The sequence below is a fragment of the Sceloporus undulatus genome, chromosome 1, assembly GCF_019175285.1.
Source record: "Sceloporus undulatus isolate JIND9_A2432 ecotype Alabama chromosome 1, SceUnd_v1.1, whole genome shotgun sequence".
NCBI lineage: Eukaryota > Metazoa > Chordata > Lepidosauria > Squamata > Phrynosomatidae > Sceloporus > Sceloporus undulatus.
In genome coordinates this window covers 296,063,263-296,085,147 of record NC_056522.1, presented here as the reverse complement: position 1 = coordinate 296,085,147, position 21,885 = coordinate 296,063,263, and the positions used below count along the sequence as shown (strand labels likewise).

General features: G+C 41.7%; 1 protein-coding gene across 1 annotated transcript in view; it reads left to right on the top strand.

Annotated features, from left to right (window-relative positions):
* LOC121930529 (actin, gamma-enteric smooth muscle-like) overlaps positions 1-21,885 on the top strand; it is a 54,973-nt gene that overhangs the window by 14,009 nt on the left and 19,079 nt on the right. The window contains exons 2-4 of the mRNA XM_042466989.1: positions 629-779; positions 7,928-8,056; positions 20,411-20,521. Of these exons, the coding sequence (XP_042322923.1) occupies positions 648-779; positions 7,928-8,056; positions 20,411-20,521 (372 nt within the window). The 5' untranslated portion in view covers positions 629-647. The remainder of the gene's footprint in view (positions 1-628; positions 780-7,927; positions 8,057-20,410; positions 20,522-21,885) is intronic.

Genomic DNA, 21,885 nt, shown 5'->3' with positions numbered 1-21,885 from the left:
AATGGAGACATTTCTGGGTGGGAAATGTGATTCTTAAAATGTTCGTTGGAAACAATGAACATGTACTTCATAGTCATAACTCAACATTTAAAAATATTTCAGAGTGCCACTTCTGGAGGGCATGTTTAGTAAAACAAAACTCATGCTTAAAATATAGGATATGTATGTGTAATATATCATACATAATTTCAGTATTATAATTCCATGATGACATGGACATAATCCCTCAGTAAGATCACCATTGGTTTCTTTTCACCATTGCCCCCTGTCCTCAGTTGAAAGTGGGAAAGTATTTGCACTCAACTCAGCAGAGAGAAGAAGAGGGACAGAATCTTGCAAAAGCAAACTGCAGGAAAAAGCAAACTGCTGCAGCCTTTCCTAGCTTGTGTGTTATTCCTCATTAAAAACTTTTGCCATCTTGACCATACTCCAATGTTGCTTGGCCACGTTTGCCCCAGTTTTCGCCTGTGAAATGTTGTACAGTATATTCATATATTTTGCTGACTTTACAGAAGAGATGCCTTACCATGTTTGTTTCATGGCTTGTGTGTGTGTGTGTGTGTGTGTGTGTGTGTGTGTGTGTGTAAAGAATCCAGGCCTACTTTTGGCTAATCAGTTGCTTCCTTAGCCTAGGACTGTAAGGAGCCATGTGTGATGATGATGATGAAACCACAGCTCTGGTCTGTGATAATGGCTCTGGGCTTTGCAAAGCTGGATTTGCAGGAGATGATGCTCCCCGGGCTGTTTTTCCATCTATTGTTGGACGACCTCGGCATCAGGTTTGTTGTTGTTGTTGTTGTTTCATTTATTTATATGGCACTTCACAAGAAAGGTACAAACAATACAATTTTAAAGCACAATCAAAAGCATCACATTAAAATAACATGTTAACAACAATATAGAACCATTAAAAAGCATATAAAAGTTCTTTTTTTTAATGAAGCACACTCTCTTCCCATAAGAAGCTGCCCTGCAAGCAATTACTCATTAATAGCCTGCTTAAACAGAAAGGTCTTTGCCTCCTGATGGTAGGAGAGGAGAGGGGGTCAGCCTAACCTCCCATGGAAGGGAGTTCCAGAGGATGGGAGCAGCCACTGAGAAGGCTGTGTCTCATGTCATCAAGTGATCCTGTGATGGTGGAGGGTCCAAGAGAAAGTCTTCTGAAGATCCTAGGACTCTGGCAGGTTTTTACGGGGAGATACAGTCTTTCAGATATTCTGGGCCTAATCCATATAGGGCTTTATAAATCATGACCAGCACTTGGAATTGTGCCTGAAAATGAACTAGTAACCAGTGAAGCTGTTTTAACAAGGGAGTTATGTTTTTTATAACTGACCCTGGTCAGCATTATGGCCACTGAATCTTCTGAACAGTTTCCAAAGGCAGCCCTACGTAGAGTGTGTTACAGTAGTCCAAATGGGATGCAATCAAGGTATGTGTCAATGCAGCCAGATCTGACATCTCAAGGAATGAGTGAAGCTGGCGCACTAGTTCTAACTGTGCAAATGCAATCCTGCCACTTCTGAAACTTGTGCATCCAGGCTCAGAGTTGAGTCTAGGAGTTGAATCAAGCTGCGAGCCTGAGAATTCAGGGGGAGTGAAACCCATGCAGCACAGGCAAAATCCCTATTCCCTGATCTGCATGATTACTGAACAGATATACCACTGTCTTCTCTGAATTAAGTTTTAATTTGTTTGCCCTCATCCATTCTATTACTGACAACAGATGTTGGTTCAGTACTGAGACAGCTTCCTTGGAATCAGATGAAATCAATAGTTATCAAATGGTCAGTGCCCACCATCCAGAAAACTCCATCGAGTCTACATATGCAGCACAGGCCCTCTCTACAAGAAATTTTTTGAAATACTGAAATTTTAAAACTATCATACTATTTGTGGCATGATTGGGGGGGGGGGGGAGGAGGAGAAGGTTTGTGTTCCTCAAAGGAGAAAAAAAGCCTCAGGCTCACATGCTTCACTCTCCCCTATCCTCTTCCAGTACAGCCATGCAGAAAAATCCAAAAGCATTCACTTCCATTTTACCTTAAACACAGCTTGCTATACCATCCAAATCTAGACAGTTTGTGGTTTTGATCTTGTATATGGCTTGTCAAGAGAAATCAACTTCATACCATAGTGTATGATGCACCCTTGTTTCAACCAACTATAGTTAAAATTAACAACTGTTTATGATTTACATAGCACAATAAAATCTGAAATAAATCCAGGGGCTTCTAGCATCTTCAAAGCCATGCTCTGCAGCTATTTATAAGCCCAAGACTCAGTGTGACTCATTTGTGTAAGTTTTATGAAATGCAAAGGAAAATGCTGGTGTGGTGTTGCTTCCAAACACAACCACCGAATAAAGGGATTCATATCTTATCAGAATGTGTTGGATGATTTCCCACCAAAAGAATTTATTAAAGAATGTGTCAGAACAAACAAATGTGCAATTTCTGAGCATAATTATTACTAGCATGTACAGTGAGTGGAATGGAAATCATATGAACAATTTCCCACTCAGTAATATTTACTTCTCCTTGCATCCCCAATGTAAAACCCCACACCCTCCCAAAATCTGCTCCAGAGACCCTCCAGTCTTCTGGAACTTATTTCAACAGTAGTGGAGGAGTGACTGTTGATCATTATATCATCATGATGGATTGCATCTAACAATAATTCCATGAAGATCTCAATTATACTTATTTGTTTCACATGTCTGTTGAGATTTAAAGAATAGCAGTCTCCCTTAAATGGGAACATATTGACAAAGTTTTCTGTAAAATATCATATGGGATATTGTGTTATGGTATACATTTTGTTCACAGAACTGGGATATTGCATTCACTAATTTTACTCATTTAATCCTCAATTTATTTGATCTCAAAGAAGGCTTATTCAAGACATTAATAAAATATCATAACCTCAGCCTGACTGTCAATTTTCCAGAAATATCTGTTTGGTCACTGTTTTTAAAAATACTGTTTAAAACTGAGGTTTGACAAAATGAGCACAATTTCAAAGATTTCCCTAAAATGTTTTACCTTCCATTCTATAGTTATAATGCAAAGTGTGTAAGGCAATTTTCACAGTGCATAAAATATTTTAGACATCATATCCAGCAACATATACACATACACAGACACAGGAATATCTCTGTTGATGAAGTGTTGATGTGTAATTATGTATTCCAGGCAGAGAAACAGAAAATTTGTTAGCAGAGAATGAACAGGGATAAGTTACTATGTCTCATAAGAGAATAAAATTTCAATCTTCTCACCAAACACTTTATTCAAAAGAAGCAACATGCTCTGCAAACCAGGCTGGTGTAGTGAGATGTGAGTGTTGGACTAGGATTCTGGAAAACCAGGATTTGAACCTCTACTCAGGCATGAAAACCTACTAGTGACCTTGGGCAGTCACACTCTCTCAGCCTAAGATGAAAGCAACGGCAAACTTCCTCTTAATAAATCTTGCCAATAAAACCCTAGCTTAGGGTTGCCATGAGTTGGACCTGACTTGAAAACACACAAGAATATCAACGTGAATACATATATGAAATATAATACTCAGGTCACATAAGCCTTGTATAAGTAAACATTTTTTTAACCGTTTAGAGACACCTAAAGGCTTCTTCCAAAATGCATGAGGGATGAATTTTTCTTTCACCATCCTTCAATGTTCTTGTGATTTCCATTTTGGTGACCAGACTTCCAGGTTTGTTTTTTTAACAAGCTGGTGGGAGCTGTTGAGGCAGGCTAATGTGCTCTCCATTTTTCTCTCTGTTTTTCTGTTCTTGCATGCTTAGTAAGGGATTCTGAGGGAAGCTGCTGTTTACTTTGCATGTTGTAGACACAGCCACAAGAGTATTGGCTAGAGTAGATTCCCACTCTTTCCTGGATCAATCCTTATTGCATTGTTCACTGCAGATGCATTCCTGAGAACTGACACCAGAAGTGTTTCTCCAGCCCTCTCTTACAATCCTCCCAGTTTTGACAATGATTTTTTTTTTTAAAAAAACCTTCTTGATAAACATAGAAGGAGGAAAAGTTACAGGCTGAGCAAGCATAAGATTTTGGGAAAGGCATCTTCTTTGCCAAAGGCTTTGCTAACTTGGGCATGCCCATAGTAGATCTTAGTTGATTTTTATTTCCACCACCTATTTCTAGGCAAATATATCCTGAAACACCACAAAATGCCACCTGAAACATGTCGATACCCCCAACTACTAAACTCAACAAACCACAGAAAACAGGTAAAAAGATTAGCAAAAAAATAAATAAAAATAAGTGTGTAAAAATCTCCCGGGCTGATTTTTTTGAGTTTTTTTTTTTTTTAATCCAAAATTTGTCCTTGTGGCCCAGTATAGGGACTTGTTGCTGTTGTATGCTTTCATGTTGTTTCTGACCAATGGCAACCCTAAAGCAACTCTATCACAGGGTTTTCCTGAAAAATATTTGTTCAGAGGGGGTTTGCCTTTGCCTCTCTCTCTAAGGCCCAGTGAGTGTGACTTCCTCAAAAGTCACCCAGTGGGTTTCTATGATCAAGTGGGGATTTGAACCCTGTTCTCCAGATGTTCAAACCACTACAGCCCACAGGGCACAGGAGTATAAATTAGCTCCTGCTGTTGCCTGCCACTCTTACATATTTAGATTGATCCTTGTTAGTGGCCAGGACTGTGACCACAATAAGGACATAGCTCATCAAGAAATTAATGAGGGTTTATTAAAAATATATGCAGTGGGAGTAACTTATAACAGGCTATTTAGTGCAGCCCTGAGGAAATAAAATAAACATTGCCATTAAAACATCTTCTTCCAATTGATCAAATTCACTCTACGTACTGTTTGTGTTGTTTATTATTTTCATACTGTGTCTTGGAACTTCTAGTTTAAAAAAGAAAGATAACTTGATTATGTAAAACTGTACATTAAATAAATATTTCTATAGGCCCCATCCAATCACTGCATTCCAGTCTTGAATTTAAACAATTTGTGATGTGAGCCATTCCCCCTTAGAGAAAGCAATCTAATGTGTATTCTGACAACATCAAATAATCTGAATCAGTATTTTTTAAAATGGAAGCTAATGAGGATGGAAACGCTCGGCATTTCTACCAACAATAATTCTTAAAGAAAGCAAAGGGCAAATAATTAAAACATAAATTGGCTTTTCATGGAAACCGTTGGAGTATAGGGTCATATTCTTTGAATATTACTCATTTTAAACCCCATTATTTTAATTAGAGAGTTGCAGTGCATATTTACTAGGAAGTACATTCCACTAAGTTTAATTGTACATTCCCCTCCCCAATGAATGTATGTATAGGATTGTGATGATGCAAAACAGAATATAGTTGAACTTATTTCCAAATAAAAAACTGCAAGTGCTGTTTAGGACTTGATTTGCTCCAACTGGAGCAAAATGAATTTTAGAATGCATCACTTTTGTGGTAGCGTTCCTACAAAATTCATATTTAGAGCATAAGAACATACAAGCTGGTAGTAAAGTCAAGATGACACTAAACACCAGTCACTTGCCCCTAAGTATAGCCCATGAAATGTGCAGATTCATTTAAGTATTACTGAATAAATATTAATAGATCAATATTGGATAAATATTTTCCTGCTATTTTGGTTTCTGGACATTTCAGGAAGCTAGGAACTGACTGCATGTGTAAAGTAAAACTATGAAAGTACTGTAGTTTTCAAAGAAGTAGTAGTAGTGTTAGTCTCTTGCAGCAAAAAAGGAGGAAGGAAGTCAGAGACAAAAAGGAATGCGGCAGCACCTTTAAGACTAACTGGTTTTTATTTTAGCATGAGCTTTCTCAGATATAAACCGACTTCATCAGCTGCAGTGCAGAGTAATCGAATCGTACGATGATAGAGTTGAAAGATATCATAAGGGCTATACCCAGCTTCTAAAATCACTCCTACAACTGTATAAATATGCTTTTATATCACTCTGTGCTGCAACTGAAGAAGTAGGTTTATACCACAAAAGCCCATGCTAAAATAAAAACCAGTTAGTCTTAAAGGTGATGATGTAGTCCTTTTCCCCCTCCCCATCCCTTCCTCCTTTCTTTGAAAGTAGCTGTATGAAACTCCATATTCCCAACGATCTTAAAACAGGCAATAGTAAGACCTCTTTTGAAGAAACCCTCCCTTGATCCCCTGCTAACATGTAATTACAGACTGGTCTCCTTATTACCATTTTTGGGCAAGGTGATTGAGAGGGCAGTCGCCTTTCAACTCCAAGCAGTCTTGGATGAAACCGATTATCTGGACCCATTTCAAACTGGCTTCAGGGCGGGCCACGGAGTTGAGACTGCCATGGTCGCCTTAGTCGACGATCTCCGTCTGGGCATTGACAGGGGACAAGTGACCCTGTTAGCGCTCTTGGACCTCTCAGCGGCTTTCGATACCATCGACCATGGTATCCTTCTGGAACGCCTGAGGGATTTAGGCATCGGGGGCATTGCGCTCCAGTGGCTCCGGTCCTATCTCCTGGGAAGATTCCAGATGGTGAGGCTGGGGGACTGTTATTCGCGTAAAAGAGAGCTGACATCTGGTGTCCCTCAGGGCACCATCTTGTCCTCCATGCTGTTTAATATTTACATGAAACCGCTGGGAGAGATCATCCGGAGGCATGGAGCATGGTGTTATCAGTACACTGATGACATACAGATCTATCTCTTCATGTCTCCGACTGATACAGTGACTAAGGATGGCACTTCTCCTCTGGATGCCTGTCTGGGGTCAGTAATGGGCTGGATGAGGGAAAACAAACTCAAGCTGAATCCAGAGAAAACAGAGGTACTCGTGATAGGTACGCCAAGTCCGGGCAGGGAAATTTGCCATCCAGTCCTGGACGGGGTCACACTTCCCCTAAAGGACAAAGTTCACAGTTTGGGAGTACTCCTGGACTCATCCTTACAGTTATCATCCCAAGTGGATGTGATGGCCAGGAGTGCTTGGTACCAGCTTTGGCTGATACGCCAACTGCGTCCCTGCCTGGACAAAAAGGACCTAGAAACAGTAGTACACACACTGGTAACCTCTCAGTTATATTTCTGCAATGCGCTCTTCGTGGGGCTACCTTTGTACCAGGTTTGGAAGCTCCAATTAGTTCAAAATGCTGCAGCGAGGTTGGTCGCCGGAACCTCAAGGGCAGACCATATAACACCTGTACTAAAATCTCTTCACTGGCTGCCAGTTCGCTTCCGGGCCCAATACAAAGTGTTGGTTATCACCTATAAAGCCCTAAATGGCTTGGGCCCGAGTTACTTGAGGGAACACCTCTCCCTACATAATCCGCTCCGCACTCTCAGAATAACGGAGAAACTGTTACTTGAACACCCCAAGGTGAGACTGGTATCGACTCACCAAAGAACTTATACAATGACAGCTCCAACTCTTTGGAATGCACTCCTGGAGGAGATTCGATCTAGTTGCACATTGGAAGCCTTCAAGAAGGCATTAAAAACCTTCCTCTTCCAGTTAGCATACCCTCCTGATTTCCTCTAGAAAGTATTCCCCAACCAGTTTAGACGACGACCCATAATTGTTATCCCTACCATCCTAATTACACTGTTTCTAAAAATTGTATTGCTGAGAACTGTTTTATAATTGGTTTTAATATTTTATTTGACATGTGTCATACAATTTTATTGTATGTACACCGCTTTGATCTGAAAGGAAAAGCAATATATAAATAAAAGCTTTATTTATTTATGTATTTATTTATTTATTTATTTATTTATTTATTTAAACTGTCAAAGAAAAAGCACACATTGCAACAGCATGTACAGCTAAATTTCCTTCCTCGATCCTAGAGGAGTAGTAGGAGGAGAATAGAGGCTATGCTTGGTAAACATTTACAAAATGATATTTATATTTTCTTTTCATTTGAACTATTAATTTTCCAGGGGGTCATGGTAGGGATGGGTCAGAAAGACAGCTATGTTGGAGATGAAGCACAGAGTAAAAGGGGAATCCTGACCCTGAAATATCCCATTGAGCATGGGATTATCACTAACTGGGATGACATGGAAAAGGTGAGTGCCTTATGTTCCTTCATATTATTAGTCATGAAAGATAATATCACTTTTGAACATGACCAGTAGTAACATTTGTACCAATGAGGGACTAGTTTCTGAGCACTAGGGCAGGCATCACCCTGCTTCACTCACAGTTGATTGTTGCATGGTACTCATTTCCTTCTGGCACAATCTCATCCTCCATGGAGTCACCTATGAACAATATGAACGCATGGGCAAGCTTGGTTGCATGGGCCTTTCCTATCTAAATAACACTTTCTTTCCCTGATTGTCTGGAAAACAAATTTGTGATTATTCTTAGCATAGGATCTCCTTCACATAAAATAGGCTGCCGTTTGTGCACCAGATGGAATGTGAGCAAACTGAATTTCTTTTGCTTCTATACTACTTTTGTCCTTCTTTGTGAGATAACAAGGTCTGGGAACAAAGAAAGTAAGTAATATCAGAAGACAATAAGAGAGATTAGCTGGTCCAATTCTTAGCTCAGTCTGAGTCTGCTGAGTTTCCAAAATCAGATAAGATCAGATGTGTCAGAGTTGGTATAAAGAAGCCTGGTTTTTCTTTTATCTTATATGTGAAATGTTCTGAGATTCCCTATGCTAACAGGAGCAGGGACTACACACTTCCTCCTCTAGATGGAAGCATAGCTTTACTACATTCTACTTCTTGTGCTTCATTTGACTGCCTTATGGAACACAGGCTTCATTTCCTCCACTGAATCTCAATCATTCACCTCATTATTCCTTAAATCTCTGCTCTCTCTGCTGTGATGCAGGCAGGCTGTTAGAAGGCAGCATCTGTTATAAAGTCTTCACTGTGCTCTCTTGATGCCATGTCCCTCAGGTTGCCAGCTGTGTCCATCCAATCCTTATGCCAGGCCCCTTCCAAGCTGCACATCTTACCCTGTTGTTCTTCCTGTCAGTCTCATTGGCTCCCTTCCTCCCACACATTTTGCAGAAAGCAAGATTTTTTACACCCCAGCTCTCCAGCTTTTTGAACAAATGTGTTTTAGCCCAGTTTTCCTAGGGTACGGCTTGGACAAGGGCATTTTCCTGGATTGAAACTCCCAGAATTCCCCCATCCAGCATAGAATTTTATCCCGTTTTCTGGATTGCATTGTGACATGTGGTTTAACTGATCCATATATGAAATTCTGGGATAAAGTGGAGGCTCATGCTATTGATATTACCCTAAAAATGGGGGGAAATCACCAGCTCTGAACTTTCTTCTGTCTATCTCAGCAGTGACTTTGGAGGTGATCATTCCAGCCCTGTCTCCTACCTGAGGAGAGCCTTTTTTTTGTTTGGCAAGGGAGTGGGAGGACAGCACCTTTTGCACTTACAGTGTAATATCAGCTTAATGGTACTGCTTTCTGTTTTCAGCCTTTCTGTCTTGATTCTTGACCACACCTTCCGTCTTGTGATTGATAGCAGCCAGACAACATTTTGTGTGGGCACAGTGTGTTTATGTGTGTGTGTGTTTTAAAAAATAGAAAGTATAACTAGGCAATTGTATTAGCAAACCCCAAAGCCACAATTGTGGTAGCCACTCCAAAGCCATAACTGTTGAGTGGCATTAGCTCTTCCACAAACCAGCAAGTTTTCTACATAGTGTGTGTATATGCCTTCAAGTCACTTGTCAACCTATGGAGACCCCATGAATTTCATAGTGTTTTCTTAGGCAGGGAATTCTCAGAGGTGGTTCTGCCACTTCCTTCCTCCAAAACATAGCCTGCAGCACCTGGTATTCATTGGTGGTCTTCTATCCAAGTATTAACCAGGGCTGACCATGCTTAGCTTCCAGGATCAGATGGGATCTGGTGCCTTTGCAGTGTTTAGGCCTATTCAGATTTCTCAGTGGCCACAGCAGGATATGAGTGCAAATGCTTTCTGTATCTCGCTTTCCCAAGTAACCCTTATAAGAAGGCATCTTGCCTGTGGTACCAAACTGACTCCTAGCCATTAATGGCTTTAGTATCTTTTAAAATACATACAAATTGATAGCTATTATTGTGGTAGTAAATTTGATAGTTAATCTATAAACTATGTCTATGTGAACATTTTATTCAAATCTTTGCCCTCTTTTACTTACTTGCAAAATTAAGTACTGGTCCATTGATGAGTTATGTATTGTTGAAACCAATTCATAGAATCAAGGTGGAAGCAACACCAAAACAGGAAGGAGCAGTCATGGTGCAGCTAGTTTCAGAAGGTGATAATGGCATACACACAGATCAACTAGTTTCTCACATGGACACAGATGCACAGGGACAACTGTGACCATGTCAACTGCAATATTTCTGTTTCCATATGTATGTCTCTTTCTTTACTGCCATATGGTGTGTGGCCATTTTTAGCAGGCTGTGAGAAATGGAATGCATGGACAATGAAATGAAGCGTCCTCCAGCTCATATGCTTCAGTTCACAATATTCAAATCTGGGCTGCTCCATTTTTCAGTGAGCATCCATTTAGGGCAGCATGTAAGTGTTAATGCATTTACAGCTACTGCACGTGGAATATAGGGAGGGGGAAACACAAGAATGGGGCATTATCTTCTAATGACTTCATAAATGTCTAATGGGACTGTTTGTTTCTCTGCAGTGGCATATGGAAGGGAAATCACTCACAGCTCCTTCTTGTGTTTCAATCTATTTATTTTTATTTACATTCAAAAAGAGTTCTCAGTTACACACAATTATGTTCCAGTATATCAAAAGCAGGAAAATAAAAATACAAAAAGAGAAAAAAAACATATTAGTTGTTTCTATAAAAGCTGAACAAATGTAGAAGTCCATTTGTAAATTTTATCTACACATCATTCTTTCCAATGTTGCAGATGTTTTCTATCCATTGGAGCCCAGGAGGGGAAAAAGTGTTTCTAGTAATGAAGTATCAGTCTTTTAGCAGTAAAAACGATGTGAAAAATCCACTTCCTTTGGCCATTTGTTAATTTCCTCACACACACGCACACACCTTTTTGATACGTGGTTGATTTAATTGAATGTCTTTAATATTAAGGGAATTTTGGATGCCCTTAAACCTGCAGGACCAAATCTAGTTTGCAACAAATGTTTCAGTTGTAGATATTGCTATTTAGCTGAAAGAAATAGTATAAGACAAAAAGTCAAAATCAACTCCATGTATCTGATTTAAGGTAACAATTCCATCATCAGTCCACACCTTCCATAAAAAAATGGTCCCTTACCCATTTTCAAATCTTGATTTCCCCATAAAGTCCATTTGGAGTGAGGGCATGGGTCAAGTTGCAATTGATGAAACAATATTTGCCACACATTTCTAACTTCTGCAATTGTTGGCAAAACACTGTCCTTTTCAGTTTAGAGGAAGGCAATGACAAAACACCTATAAGTATTTCTTGCCTAAGAAAACTCTATGAAATTTATGGGGTCGTCATAAGTCAACAGGTGACCTGAAGACACCACCCCAACACACCCCTGTCATCTTGGTGCCAAATATATATGTATTTTAACTATTTCAAAAATATTTTAGGAAATCCACAATTAGCTAATATTGTGAAAATAAACATCCGGTAAAGTTTATCAAAAGCCATCTCAACATCTTAAGAAATAATAGCTGACTGATCAGTTCTATCTGAGTTGAAAGCAAGTAAGTCCACAACCGATCAAATACTACTGGCTTCCTGCTTGTTTTTGATCAGTCCTGTCTGGCCAGGACTTACAAAAGGTGAAATGACTTTTTGTAATCTATTTAGCTAAAATAGCTGTCAATATTTTGATATCAACTGGAAATAAATACATAGTGTGGTATTTAGCACATTGAGTAGGATTCTTACTTGCTTTGGATCTTAGGGTAATGTAGGCATAATTTAATGGTGATGAGAGGGAGCTGGATTCTAAGATATGTTTGCAGGGCTGGAGCAGTTTTTGTGATAATAGACTGGAAAAAACATTGTACCATTAAAAAGGAAATCCATCAGGGACAGGAGACTTCCCATTTCTCACATTTGCTATAACATTGATAATTTCCCCTAAGTGTAATGGTTCCGAAAGAAGTTGTTGCTGTGATATGCTAAGATGGGGAAGGTCAATATGAGAAAGGAAACTCTCCATATACTGTTGGTGAACTTCATTACTTCTTTACATCATAAAGAGCTGCATAAAACTTCAAAAAGTATAGATTTATATTTGTGGGTAGTGTATATAAATGACTGCTTTAATCTTTGACAGTTGAATTAACATTGCTTTGCTGTTGATGCTTAAGGTGGTACACGAGGATCTTGTTGGGATGTTTCCCATTTTCTCAATATGCTTGCCATAAACATATCAAAGTAAGTTCCATTTGTTGCAAGAGAATATTATTCAATTCATTTTTGATTGAATGAATTGGATGGGGAGGAACTAGCAGCCAGTAGCTTTCCCATATAGCTGTGGTCTCAGTTTCTGGAGCTTGATGAACACACTTGGAAAACAGGCTGGGTGTTTTCTGTGGATGTTTAGCAGGGGAGTTTGAGGGGGGAGCATAGAGTCCTGTTCTTTTTTTTTAAATTATTTTTTTTCAAACAGTTTTTACAAACTTGATAAACTGTAATTTCCTTTTATCACTACAATAAAAGTAAATATAAAAGAAGAAATTAAAAAGAAATAATAACTATTCAATCCTTTCATTCCAAAACAGAGTTACATCTCTTTTAATTTATCCAGTCTTTCTAATTCTTTTCTTCTTATGTATAGTTTACCTGAAAACATAACCACATTTAACTTCCTTCTTGTTTGTCATAAAGATTTCCTTTATGTCAAAATTTTCCCACAACACTTCATTATTTTATTTTAATTTTTGTTCTTTACTTATGTATGTTCTACTTCTAAATTCAAATCTTCTATCAATATTGTTTAAAGAAATATATCTATAGTCTGTTAATAAACACATTTAGTTTGTAACAGCATATTACATCATATACTGTATTTAGAAGCCTTATATTCTAATATATAAGATTTGACCACTTCTCTTTCCACTTTCTTATTATAGGAAGCCAATCTTCCTCTGCTTTTTTCAGTGGTCTGTTTTGAATCAGACATGTAAGTTTGAATCAGACATGTAAGCGCTAACATCTCCATCAGTTTAATTAACCAGTCTTGTATTGTAGGTATAGCTTCCTCTTTCCATTTCCCCCCGCATATATCATATGGGTTGCAGTAACCATGTATAGTAAAAGTCTACAGTGTTTACACTCTTCATTCTTATTAAGTGTCCATCACTTTCTCTCGCTGCCGGAGCGGCATTTTTCCCAAGAGGAGGGGCCGGTGAGAGCGGCCCCATAAAGCCGGCTCCCTGGTCTCCCCTGAAGAAGACGCCGCCCACCCTTTTCCACCTGGGCAGCGGCCTAGAGGACTCTGCTCATATCCCTATACCATCAGGGAGGAGCGCCAAGGACAGTTGCCTGGTGCCGCTGTTGTTGTGGATTTTTAGGAGGGAGGGTATTTGAGAAGGGGGGTAGCTAATATTGTTAGGGGATTGTAGGACATAGTTTGTAATTGGCTTGGTGAGGGAGAGGGAGATGTGGCTGTGTCAAGAGGAGCTCCCATTGGAGTAGTGTGGGGCAAGGGGAGATACAGTGGTAGGAGTGTGGAATCGTATCGTAAGGGAAGGCGGGATCGATGTGTAATATCTATCCCACCTTCCATCCACTCTCCTAACCAAAGAGGTCTGAGGGTCAGTCCAACTGTACCACAAACCCTGTCTCTGCTCCTGTGCAATGCCAGGTCGGTTAAGAACAAGTCCCACATAATATATGATCTTGTGGAGGATAAGAATTGCGACCTGGCTTGCATTACTGAGACCTGGCTTGGGCCTGAGAGTGAAGCGGTGTGGGCACAGGCCCTCCCTGCCGGGTACTCAGTGAAGGACCAGATCAGGGTGAGTGGGCGGGGGGGAGTCACCTTGATCTATAAGAACACCCTTTCCTTAACCAGGAACCATGTCCGCCAGACAGACTATATCGAGTGTATATACCTGACCCTGAAGGCTAGGGACAAGTTAGGGATTCTGTTGGTCTACAGGCCATCCCGTGCGCTAACAGACTCCCTGGCCGAGCTGACACAGCTGGTCTCGGAGCTGGTGCTGGAGTCCCCTAGGCTTCTTGTCCTGGGGGACCTCAACATCCCCTTCGAGGCCAGTCAGGTTCCAACTGGTGCGGCTCGGGAGTTCATGGCTACCATGACTGCCATGGGCCTGTCCCAATTGGTCACAGGGCCCACGCATTTTGCCGGTAATACACTCGATGTTGTCTTCTGTACGGACATGGAGTCTCCGTGGGCAGAGGTAACCAATATCTCTGCCCTGTCATGGACGGATCATTTCCTGGTTGAGGCCAGTATCAAGGCTACTGTCCAGATCCCCCCCCCGGGGGTGGCGGACCTATTAGAATGGTCCACCCTCGAAGGCTGATGGAACCCAAAAGGTTCCAGGAAGCCCTAGAGGGCTATTTGGTTAGAACTGACGGTGATTCTGTTGATGCCCTGACCAACATCTGGGATGTTGATCTTTCCAGGGCTATACACAGTATCGCTCCCAAGTGTCCTTTCCGGCCTGCTTCCAATAAAAAGCCCTGGTACACGGAAGATCTCAGGGCAAGGAAGCGGGCTGCGCAACGACTAGAGCGCAAATGGCTGACACATCGGGACTTAGCCGACAAGACACTCCTAGAGTCTCATTCGAAGGCCTACGGAGTGGCAATAGGCGCAGCTAAGAATTCGTTCTATGCTGCACGTATTGCGTCCGCGGAGTCGCGTCCAGCAGAGCTGTTCAGGGTGGTGAGAGAGCTCACTCAGTTGGCTCCCCCCCTGAACCCACTATTGGAGCCATCTAAAGCCTGCTGTGACGAGTTTAACAACTTCTTCGCGGATAAAATCTCTCGGCTAAGGGCTGATCTTGACGCTGTTATTGGTTCAGAATCAGGAGTAGAGGCGTCCAGTGCTTCCGTGGACTCAGTATTACTGGATCAGTTTGAGTCTGTTAGTACAGATCCTCAGGACAGGATCCTCAGCAGTGTTAGGAAGACGACCTGCTCTCTCGATCCCTGTCCTTCATGGCTGGCAGTTCAAGGGGGAATGGCGACAACAGAAATGCTGTGTCACATCATCAACTCATCATTCAGGGAGGGCCTTTTTCCATCGAATTTAAAAACGGCCATTGTAAAATCTTTATTAAAGAAGCCCTCCTTTGACCCCCTAATTCGAAATAATTATCGGCCTGTGTCACTGCTGCCATTTTTAGGGAAGGTGATCGAGAGGGCGGTTGCCTCCCAGCTGCAGAGGGTCTTGGAGGATACGGATTATCTGGACCCATTTCAAACCGGCTTCTGGGCGGGCTATGGGGTTGAGACTGCCATGGTCGCCTTAGTCGATGATCTCCGTCTGGGCATGGACAGGGGTAGCGTGTCCCTGTCAGTGCTCTTGGACATCTCCGCGGCCTTCGATACCATCGACCATGGTATCCTTCTGGATCGCCTGGGGGAGTTGGGTATCGGGGGCACTGCTCTGCAGTGGTTCCGTTCCTACCTCTCGGGTAGATTCCAGATGGTGGAGCTGGGGGACTGTCGCTCTGATAAGAGGGCCCTTACATCTGGGGTCCCTCAGGGAGCGATCTTGTCCCCTATGCTATTTAACATTTACATGAAGCCGCTGGGAGAGATCATCCGGAGACACGGGGCGCGGTGTTATCAGTACGCTGATGACACCCAAATAGTCTTCTCTGTGTCTCCGACTGATGCAGTGACTAGGGATGGCATCTCTCCGCTCAATGCCTGTCTGGAGTTGGTAATGGGCTGGATGAGGGAAAACAGACTCAGCCTGAATCCAGAGAAAACGGAAGTGCTTGTGATAGGTTCTCCTGGTCCTGGGAAGGAGGTTTGTCCACCTGTCCTGAATGGGGTCACGCTCCCCGTAAAGGACTCAGTTCGCAGTTTGGGGGTGCTCCTTGACTCATCACTTCACCTGACCCCTCAGGTGGATGCGACAGTTAGGAGCACCTGTTATCAGCTGCGGCTGATACGCCAGCTGCGTCCCTACCTTGACCAGGGGGACCTTGAAACAGTGGTGCATGCACTGGTAACCTCTCGACTTGATTTCTGTAATGCGCTCTACATGGGGCAACCCTTGTACCAAGCTCGGAAGCTGCAGTTGGTTCAAAATATGGCCGCTAGGTTGGTCACTGGTAGTTCCAGGGTCAGCCACATAACACCGATATTGAAAGATCTCCATTGGCTGCCAATTCGCTTCCGGGCCCAATACAAGGCGTTGGTTGTTACCTATAAAGCCCTAAATGGCTTGGGCCCAGAGTACTTGGAGGACTGCGTCTCCCCATACAATCCGCCCCGCACACTCAGGTCAGGGGGGAAAAATCTTTTGACCGTTCCTAAGACAAAATTTGTACTAACGGCGCAAAGGGCATTCTCTGTGGCAGCCCCGCAATCTTGGAACGCTCTCCCTGAGGAGCTCCGCTCAGCCCCCTCCCTGGAGTCGTTCAAGAAGAACCTGAAGACTCATTTATTCTGTCAAGCCTTCCCTCACATGTCCTGACTGTTTTTCCCCTATGTATTGTGTGTTGTATTGTATTGGATTTTTAGATTGACTAGTAATTTTTAATTGATTCTATGAGGATTTTAATGATGTATATTTATGCTGGTTTTATTTGGGGTGTTTCTCATTGTGAAGTTTGTTCTCTTTTAATCTGTATTGTATTGCATTTATATTGCCTGTAAACCGCCGTGATCGTGGGAACGGCGGTATAGAAATAAAATCTCAATCAATAAAATATTTAAGAGAAAAGATTCTGCTTTCATAGGGAAAGTGCTTGCAATCATGTTGTAAATGGCTGACTGAATTTTGATCCAAATTTTTCTGGCTATTGGAGTCCTGTTTTAGTGCCTACTGAAGACTTCAGAATATGGACAGTGAGGGAGCTGCTGCAGCCACCTGCAACTGCTGTGATAGGTTTGTGTTTTTGCTAATGGATGTAGTAACTTCACCTATACCAAGTGCAAGTTAGTAGCCTTCTTGGAAGAGAAGCTACAGCAGCTGGAGGCTCGGGAAAGTACACTTCAGCATATTAGGGAGCAAGATGTTTTCTTGGACAGAGTGGAACAGACAGTACTGGATGGGGAACACACAGAGGAAGTTTCAGGGGAGGATGTCAGTTGCCATACACAGGAGGTAGACAGTTGGAAGAATGTGACAAGTAGAAACAGGGAAGCCAGGGATCGTTCTGTGAGCTTGCAGCTACAGAATCGATCTGATGCTCTCTCCTTTATCAGGGATAACAAGGGAGAGCAGCACAACCAGTCCTCTGGGAAAATGCAGGAGACCTTGGTAGAATCAGCACAGGGAATGGCTACTGCCAAGCCTCAGAGGAGGTGGGTAGTGGTGGTGAGAAACTCCTTGCTGAGGGATACAAAATCAGTGGTTTGTGGACCTGACAAGATGTTTCAGGAGGTGTGTTGTCTCCCTGGGGCAAAACTCTGTGGTGGAGAGCATCTGGATAAAAATTAAAGAGGAAGGAAAAAACACGGGTGCTATTGCAGAAGTCTACTACAGTCAGTCGGAGGAATTAAATGATCCCTTTCTGGAACAAATGATTACACACTCAGAAAGAAGAGATGTTGCAGTGACCATTTCACTTATCCTGATACTTGCTGGAAATCAAACTCAGCCAAAACTTTAAGGTCCAGCAAATTCCTTACTTGTCTGGAAGACAACTTCATTGTCCAAAAGATGGAGGAGGCAACAAGGAGATCAGCTATTTTAAAACTCGTTCTAACCAACAGGGATGACATAGTAAAAGGGGTGCTAGGAATGGCTCTATGGCATCTCAAAGGTCTGTAACATTTATAGTTTACTTGAAAGTGCACCCACTTTAAAATATACCAGCATGTGGAAAGCTAATGTATTAGAAGAAACTTTTAATGTTGCTATGCTAAGGGTTGTCTGATCAGCTGCATTCCGTACCCTGGGACAAGAGTACAGATCCTTGTGATGCCACAGGGGTGAGACAGGCAAAGGTTGACAGGGAATACAAACTACTTTTGGGCCCGCTGATTAAAAAGGAGTCTGAGGCGGGTTACAGACCACCCTCAAGCGGCAGTTCTCCTGCCGCCACCATTCACTGCGGAGGGAAGCCCCAGCGGCCAGACCGCGAGGCTTCCCGGCACAGCAAAAAGGAGCGCTGTAATGGCGCTCCTTTTCAAAATGCGGAAGTGGTGCCACGAGGGGCAAAGCACACCCTCACGGTGTCACTTCCGCCACAACACGTCTGGACGCTATGCGTCCAAGACGTCAAAATGGTGGCGCCCATGTGGATGGGCACCGCCATTTACGACGCGCTCTGCGCGTGTTGGGGCCAGGGCCGGTTAGGAAGGGGCAACTCTTCCTAACCCTAGCACACCCCTTCCTAACCCTAGCACGCATGGAGCGCGTTGTAAGTGGCGGTTTGTAACCCGCCTGAGTATAACTTGCTAACTAGGTAATATCCACTTCCAGCCTTGCTCCCAAAGACATGATGGACCAAATGCATGCACACACCAGCCAGACTCTTGCCAATCTATTCTCTTCATTCCTGGTTTACTGGTGTGTTATGCTAAATGCATTCATGGCAAACACCTCCTTCTTCAGACAGTGCGTTCTGGCATCTGCTGGTAGGGGGTGGAGAAGCCACCTTATATATAATGAAGCCACCTTATACCTAAAGTAAAATAAAATGTTCTCCTTCTAGAAAAGGATAGCAATTCCCTAAAAGTTCAGCTGACACTCAGTAACCTGGCAGCTTGAAACTAGCTAACATCAAACATCCAAGAAGTATTTGAATGGGCATAGAGTTCCCTTGTGATACAATACAGTCACATGAAGACTATACTCTGTACACTTCTTGTACATTTGAATCAGCCTCTGTGAGTGGATAAATTCATCTTTTATATATAATCATTAAATTCTGAGAAGCTCAAATAAAAGCTTTTTAAAGCTGAACCACTACAGCAGAACCACTGCTTCACAGATTTCTGCTGGAGCCTAAGTGTATTATATGGTACTGAAAGCAAATGCAATCTAAAGTTCTCATAAACATCTAAAGATTTTATCTCATCTCATTTATAAAGCAACACTATCCCCTCTGATTCATTTCTGAGACTATGAATGGTTAGGATATATAGTGGCAGCTGTTGACTTTCATGTCAATCCTCTCTGGGTTTTAGTATGAACTTTAAAGGAACTGTCAGAGATGCCGGAGCTATTGTGGGAATCAAGTTCATTGCCTTGGATAGCTTCATTAAAGTACAAATGAAAACCCTACCTGGGTTTACCATCACACTCACACTGAAGCCACCAGCTGCCAGTGCAATTGAAAAGCTTAAATTTCAGACTAGAAAAGTAAACAGTGGGGAGTATGCTGCATTCTATCCTAAACATTATTGGACTAGACAGACAATAGCCTTACAGATTAAAAGGCAGCTTCATATGTTTGTGATAGCAATGGGTGCATGAAATGTACATCATATACACATGAATATTCAGTTTGGTAAGTTTTTTTCTTCACACAATATAACACTTCTTTAAAGCATGAGGAAAGGTTGAGCAATTTCTGGAAATTTGGATACATTAACTGCAATGCATATTTCATCTGCATGTATGCAGGCATGCATGTAGGACTGACCTTATTATTTCACTGACTATGTTCTATTTATTTATAATATTGTCCTTTGATGAATTGTGAAGTGTTTTAACTCTATGGAGTGTTTAATTGTTTTAAAATAATAGAGAGAGAGAGAGAGAGAGAGAGGATTGCTGATGATTTGTATGGTTTCTAGTCTATTAGTTTTAATACTTTGTTTTAATACTTTGTTTTTACTTTGTTAATACTTTGTTTTAATATTTTGTTAGCCGAAATATTGTCAAAATGTAAGGCATTTTGAGTCCCATCACTGAAGAAAAGTGGAGTATAAATGAATAAAATAATAATATCACGATTGCACATGGTGAGGCAATCACTTCTGGCAACAAATGTTGGGAGGGCAGCAGAAAGATGTTAGAGAAGAGAGCTGTGTGCTAAATGAGAGCTAGCACCCACTAAGGTTTCCTGATGCCTCTAGGTGTTGTAGTAGAGGTCCCGCATCACCACTGTTGGACTACCAGTCCAGTTTTGTTCTTCAGTTCAGGGAAATGAGCCACAACCACCACCACCTCTCTCTGTATGTGTATGTGTGTGAACAAATAAACAAATATGTATTTATTTTAGTTATTATTTGGGTGGAAATTCAAAAAATATATTTTCAACACAATTGTTTCAAACAAAATTTTCCATCATTGCAACATCTCTGTGTTATAGATTTGGCATCATTCCTTCTATAATGAGCTGCGTGTTGCCCCAGAAGAGCATCCTGTGCTGCTCACAGAAGCTCCTTTAAACCCCAAGGCTAACCGAGAAAAAATGACTCAGGTAATGTTCAATGTAACGTTGAATAATCTGAAGATGGTCACCTAAATGTGCTTCAATACAGTCATTTAAAAAAACAAAAACCAACCCAATAATATCATCACTGACACAAATGAATTATTATTATTATTATCATCATCATCATCATCATCATCATCATCATCATCATCACATCCCACCTACCTCCCAGTATAGGGACTCAAGGTGGCTACCAAAATTTAAAACAGTTCAAGTTAAAACAATACAACGCATTAAAAATACAAAGTTTAATAAACAATTAAACAACTTTAAAAAGTTGAAAAGCATTACATATTAAAATTTAAAAGCTCTATATCAGTGTTTCTCAACCTTCCTAATGCCATGACCCTATGATACGGTTCCTCATGTTGTGGTGACCTCCAACCATACAATTATTTTGTCTCGGTTCCTAAGACCATCGGAAGTATGTGCTTTCCAATAGTCTTAGGCAACCCCTGTGAAAGGGTCATTTGACCCTCAAATGGGTCGCAACCCACAGCCTGAGAACTGCTGCTCTATATAAACTCTTATACAACCTTACACAGCATCCATGTCAGTGTGAGAATGCCTGGTGGCATTAAAAATGTTTTTCTCTGCCACCGAAAGGAAAGCAGGGATGGAGCCAGCCTTGCCTCTCTAGGGAGGGAGTTCCTGGCCATTCTAGGGAAGGAGCAGCTATCAAGAAGGCCCTCTCTCTTGTTCCCACCAAATGCACCTGAGAAGGTGGTGGGACAGAGAAGCAGGCCTTTCTGGATGATCTCAGTGTTCTAGTGGGTTTGTATAATCCTTCAAATAGCCTGGACCCAAGTCATACAATCCAAGAATGATAGCATAGCATGAGCAGGTAATACTGGGTTGCAAAGGGAAGCTAAACTGCACTTTTGTAGGAATAAATTTTATTCTAGTACATTATAGTTTTGTTTTGATTTTTTGCAATGTTCAGTCAGCTAAGTACTGCCTGACTTGCAGAAATTTCAGAATTTAATTCATTCATCCACCCATCTGGTTAGATGTGGAATCTTAAAACTAGATTTGGACGATTTTCTAGCCCTCCAGTACTTTTGACAGTGTAAGGGGAGTCCAGGAGTAAAGGCCCCACCTAGTACAAGAATCTATTCTCTAGTCTCTTGCACTCCACCCAACATCCCCATTCCCAGGCAGCAGCCAATCCCTTGGGGAAATTCTATAGGGAAAGGGAGAAGGCTTAATTTTATATAGATTTTCCAAAATTTAAGGCCCTGTATATGTACTAATGCTGTACAGGAGATAATACCAGTTCTAGGTCAAGGGTGGGCAACTGTGCCCACCCCTGACTGAGAGCTTGGAGGGCTGCACCCTCACCACACTCA